Genomic DNA, 5629 nt, shown 5'->3' with positions numbered 1-5629 from the left:
ATAGACGAACGTCATCTTGCTCGCATCATCGATGAAAGTGACAAAATACTTGTTCCCAACGATGGATAGTGTACAGTGCTTTGTGAAGATATCGGGTGCATTATCGGACCCGTTTGAAACACGCAAAGGTCGTCGAAAGGCGATGGTCTTTCCTGCCTCCTGTTCAATATTGTTCTAGAAGGTGTTATGAAACGGACGGGCTTCAACATGCGGACGATCTTCAATCAATCCAGCCAGTTCATGTTTCGCTGACGACATTGTCGGAAGAACGTTCTACGTGGTTTCTGAACAGTATACCAGGCTGAAACGTGAAGCAGACCGGGTTGGATTGAAGGTAAATACGTCGAAAACGAAATATCTGCTGGGTGGAGGAACCGAGCGCGATAGAGCTCTCATTGGCAGAATCGTGATGATCGACGGGGATGAGTTCGATGTGGTGGACGAATTTGTCTACCTCGGATCATTGATATCGTCGGATAACAACTGCAGCAGGGAAATTCGAAGCATATACTGCCGTGAATCGCAAGTCAGTCCCATCTGCATTTCCTTCAAAATTGAGTTGAGTTCAGTTTTCAACATATTTTTCAATGCTCTTTCAGCTGCCCTTATGAGATAATAAGACTTGTTCGGAAAAAAATAGGAAAAAACAGCAAGTCAAATTGTCCCATAATGGAAAGTAATCGCATATCAGTCCCACTACATGATTTCACAAAAAAAAAAAACACAAAAATTAATCGTGTTTTAATCATCTTTCTATTTTTCTCAGAAAGATATCATAGTAAAAAGCAAATCGTGGAAGTTTCATTAAGATTTGAACATGTTCCAATTATCTGGAGTTTTTTGAATATCCGCATGGAAAACGAATTTGGAAACTTCACACCCCATCTTCTCAATTCTTTTTACAGATGGGACTGACTTGCTATTCACGGCAGTATAATTGCCGGAAGTCGTGCTAACTACGGACTCCACAAGACGCTGATAAGACCGGTAGTCTTCTACGGGCATGAGACGTGGACAATGCTCGAAGAGGACCTGCAAGCGCTAGGAGTTTTAGAACGACGTGTGCTTAGGACGATCTTTGGCGGAGTATGTGAGAATGGCGTATAGAGGAGAAGAATGAACCACGAGCTTGCGCAACTCTACGGTGAACCCAATATCCAGATAGTCGCAAAAGCTGGAAGGGTACGATGGGCGGGACACGTTGTGAGAATGCCGGTTAACAATCCCGCAAAAATGGTGTTCACCTCAAATCCGGCCGGTACAAGACGAAGGGGAGCGCAACGAGCTAGGTGGTTTGACCAAGTGGAGCAGGATCTGGAGCGATCGAGAAACTGGAGGTTAGCAGCCATGGACCGAGTTAGTTGGCGTAACATTGTGGCGCACGTCATGTCTTGAAGGACGTAGCGCCATCAAAAGGAAAGGAACCATTTTTACTTACACCTTTAAGAAAAATGATTGACCGAGCGCAGAATCGATAACTCAATTATTCGAAATAATTTTATTTTTGACATCCCTACATATGTGACATCTCTTCGTCTGCACACCAACACATCCAAAGATCGTGCACGCATGTTTTTCTTTTCCCGCATCGGAGGTTGACATTTTATTGACAGACAGACCAAAAAGTTCCAGTCAGAAACGCGGAAAATCGTAAAAATCAATCCCATCAGAGAGGAAAAATAAAGCGCATTTTCATTTTCGGATCGTTTCAATCGTGTGCTAATGATTATAATTGTGAACTAAAGTGAAGTGTAGTGTTTGCGCGCAGAATGGCCGTGGTGATCGAAACGACCATCGGCGACATCACGGTGGACCTGTACCTGAAGGAACGTCCCCGTGCGGCCTTGAACTTCCTGAAGCTGTGCAAGCTGAAGTACTACAACTACAACCTGTTCCACACGATCCAGCATGGCTTCATCGCCCAGACGGGTGATCCCGGTGGTTCCGGCGAAGGCGGTTCCTCGATCTGGGGAGTGTTGGAGGGAAAGCACAAGCGATACTTCGAGGGGGAATCGGTGCCGAAGATTAGGCATACGGAGCCCGGGTTGCTGTCGATGGTGTGTGCCGGGGAAGGGCTGATTGGGTCGCAGTTCTTCTTCACACTGGGACCGGATTTGGCCTCGCTGGACGGGGGAGGACACGTCGTAATTGGGGAAGTAACTGAGGGGCACGAAGTGCTCCGGAAGCTGAATGAAGCGATTTGCGACGAGAAGCACCGGCCCTATAAGGACATACGGGTCACGCATACGGTGGTCTTGGAGGATCCGTTTGATGATCCAAGAGGGTTCCGGGAACCGACCCGGTCACCGTCGCCATCGGCTGAGAGGCTTGTCGGCGGAAGAATTGCAGCGGATGAGGACATCGATGATACTGAAGGCAAAACGAAGGAGGAAATCGCTGAAATGTTGGAGGAAAAGGAAGCTAAAGCCCGGGCGACGATTTTGGAAATTGTGGGGGACATTCCGGATGCGGAAATTGCACCGCCGGAGAACGTTCTGTTCGTTTGCAAGCTGAACCCGGTCACGACGGATGATGATTTACAGATCATCTTCAGCCGATTCGGGAAGATTAAAGGATGCGAAGTGATTCGAGATAAGGTCTCTGGAGATTCGCTGCAGTATGCTTTTATTGAATTCGAGGATAAAAAGTCCTGTGAAAATGCGTATTTCAAGATGGACAATGTACTGATTGACGATCGTCGTATTCATGTGGACTTTTCACAATCGGTTGCTAAAATCCGCTGGCGAGGAAAGGGAAGAGGAATCGAGTATATGGATGGAAGCGACAAGAAGTCGTTCAAAGACATTGAATACAAGGACGATAGGAAAGGTCGCAAACGAGCCCCAAGTCGGCTGAGGAAATCTTCAAGTTCGGGATCGTCCAGCAAGTCACGATCGCGATCTCGATCCCGCAGTCCACAGCGTAGACGAAGCTCAGTTCGGCGTCAGGTAGGAGGAGGCAGAGGGGGTGGCCGCAGAGGGCGTTCTCCGTGGCGTAAATCGGGTGGTGGTGGAGGAGGAGGCCGTCGTCGTTCTGACGACAAAAGAGTACATCTATCGGAGAGTCATTCCGCTTACCATGAGGAACGTAACGGACGAGATATTAGAGTTGTCCAGGGAAAGCTGGACTACAAGAACCGTCCTTATCCAACCAGTTTCATAAAGCGCAACAGAGGAGGAGGAGGAGGTGGAGGGGGTGGACGAGGTGGTGGAGGACGATCACCGATTCGAAACAGGCCACGACGTCGATCACGTTCTCGCGATCGCCGTCGATCTTCCCGATCGCGCTCCCGATCTCGAAGCCCAAGCTACCGCAGAAGATCCGCTTCGGTTGATCGTCATGATCGTCGCGGTGATCGTGACCGCAGTCCAGCCGAAAGGCGTTCATGGAGAAGTCGTTCCCCGCAGCGCCGTAGATCGCCAACACCGGAGCGCAGTCGCAATCGTCGGGATTCAAGCCCTCCAGCAGCAGCTCGCCGGAATCCTTCTCCAGCCAAGGCCAAAGCAGCACCACCCATTGAGAAGCACAAAAAGGACAAGAAAAAGAAGCGCCACTCGTCGGAGTCGTCCGATTCCGGCTCACCGGCCAGATATTCCTCCGACGAACGCTCCAAGAAGAAAAGCAAGAAGAAATCTTCTTCCAGCAAGAAAAAGTCCAAGAAGAGTAAGAAATATTCGTCGAACTCCGATAGCAGTGGTTCGGACTCCAGCGACGACGACAGAAAGAAAAAGAAGAAGAACAAAAGCAAAAAGAAGAAGAAGTAGTGATTTCAACCAGAATCATTTAGTTTGCATTCGAACAATGAATGAATAACGAATAGTTTTAAGCAGGGCATGAGGACTCTAACCATATACGAACTGGTCACAATCCAGGGCTTTTCATGATTGACTTTTAATTGTTTGAATATTGAATGTAATGAAGAAAAATTGTGCAAAATAAGTTGACTGGGTGTACGCCTTGATCGGTGTACACGTGTTTCATTTAATCTAGCTTAGATCGCTTAATGTAATTTTGGTTTCCTCTTTCTGTCAACCTTCTTTTACAGCATAGTTCATATTGATCGACAAATCGGATCCACCCGAAAGCCCTTTTTGGTATGGTACATACCTCGTTACACGTTACCTTCCGATGACGGAAAATCGAACGATCGGTGTAGTTCCACAAAAACGTTAGCTCCACAAAACGTCTGAATGCAAAACACTAATCGCGTTGTAGCATTTGTAGAAATCATGTAATTCAATGGTAAGTATCAGTATAACACCATAATATGTAATCTTCTGGTAACAGCGAAGTACTAATATTGATTACCTGTTAAACGATGAATGGCGTTATCTCCATGGATTGTTCATCCGTTAAGCCGAATAGGGAATCGATACCGGTGGTCTACGCGTTCGATGGGCTCGTTTGGGTTTCGTGAGACTCACGATTGTTGGTTCGCACTTGAAGGGACACGATGGGAACCGAAAGTCCTTGGGGATTAATCGCTTGCGTACGGTTTGAACGCTGGAATATACGATGATCCGTGTGGTTACGGATCGTGGCCTTACGTTCGGTTCTGTTTGGGAGCATTTGCTTGGTAAGTATATAATCAGATATGTTGATTGAATAAATGTGCAAACCAAGTTAAATGTGTGTGATAAATTACGAGTATTCTGGTGTTGGATAATAGCGGTAAGTGTTTCACAATGATTTAAAATTTCTAGATTTTTACGTTGTTACAAAGAAGATTAAGTCATTGGCATGACCAACGTCCGTCCAGAAAACGGAAAGCAATCGGAAAGAAGTACATCCTTATTTTTAAAAATACCACTACGTGGAGCCATTGTGTATCACAATAGACTGATGCTTTTGAAGATTTGCTCCCCTATGCTCAAAAAGTGTCAATTATGAGGAACAGTTTTAAGTGATTTGGAGTAATTTGGCTGTGCATACAGAGCCGTAGCTTGGTCTTATGACGCCCTTGGCGAACTGCCATTCGAGCGCCCCTTACTTACAGCTTAAATGTTTTTTAACATTGTACAAATTAACATGAAACATTAAAAAATCATCAACGATAATTTTCGAAAGTCTATGGTAATTTCATGATATAACATAAAAAAGAATTCATTGAATTCAAGAACACAAATCTACAGAATCAGACAAGTTCGAGTTGAAAAGTTGATCTATTGATTAATCGCTGGATCAAGTTTTCAGCTTGAAACCCTGTCTGATTCTTTAGATTTGTACTAACAGTTTTGAAGTATGGTGTGATGTATAGAAATCTTCACCTTAAAAAAATGTTTATAAAACTACTGTTTATATGGTAAGAGATGAATTCGCAGAAACTACTGGTTTTGTTTACTTAATCCTTCATTGAAATCTCAGTCACATTAACATTCTCAAATGAACTTTTGTATGCAGGGCTGGTAGCAAGTCACTTTTTAGTGACTTGGTCACTTTTTTCGACCTGGTCACTAAAAAATCACTATTTCCATCAAAAAGTCACTAAAGTCACTTTTTTCAGGAAAATGGTCACTATAGTCACTTTTTTCTTGATCTGATGCCAATGACAAGTTAGGCTTTAATAGCTTTTCAAAATCAAACAGAAAGAAGATTATTGATTCAAGAAAAATAAAGACTCCCGACTAAG

General features: G+C 44.8%; 1 protein-coding gene across 1 annotated transcript; it reads left to right on the top strand.

Moving 5' to 3' along the window:
* Positions 1–1563: 1563 nt before the first annotated feature.
* On the top strand, positions 1564–3939 carry LOC5566941 (peptidyl-prolyl cis-trans isomerase sig-7). The gene has a single exon (XM_001651270.2). The coding sequence runs from the start codon at positions 1770–1772 to the stop codon at positions 3762–3764; it is 1995 nt and encodes a 664-aa protein (XP_001651320.2). The 5' UTR covers positions 1564–1769; the 3' UTR covers positions 3765–3939.
* The last annotated feature ends 1690 nt before the right edge of the window (positions 3940–5629 follow it).

This window comes from Aedes aegypti, chromosome 2, assembly GCF_002204515.2.
Source record: "Aedes aegypti strain LVP_AGWG chromosome 2, AaegL5.0 Primary Assembly, whole genome shotgun sequence".
Classification (NCBI taxonomy): Eukaryota; Metazoa; Arthropoda; class Insecta; order Diptera; family Culicidae; genus Aedes; species Aedes aegypti.
This window is presented reverse-complemented; position numbering and strand designations above follow the sequence as displayed.

What these genes read in the sequence shown, in the direction of transcription:
- LOC5566941 (XM_001651270.2), top strand. Translation starts at nt 1,770, where the DNA reads ATGGCCGTGGTGATCGAAACGACCATCGGCGACATCACGGTGGACCTG.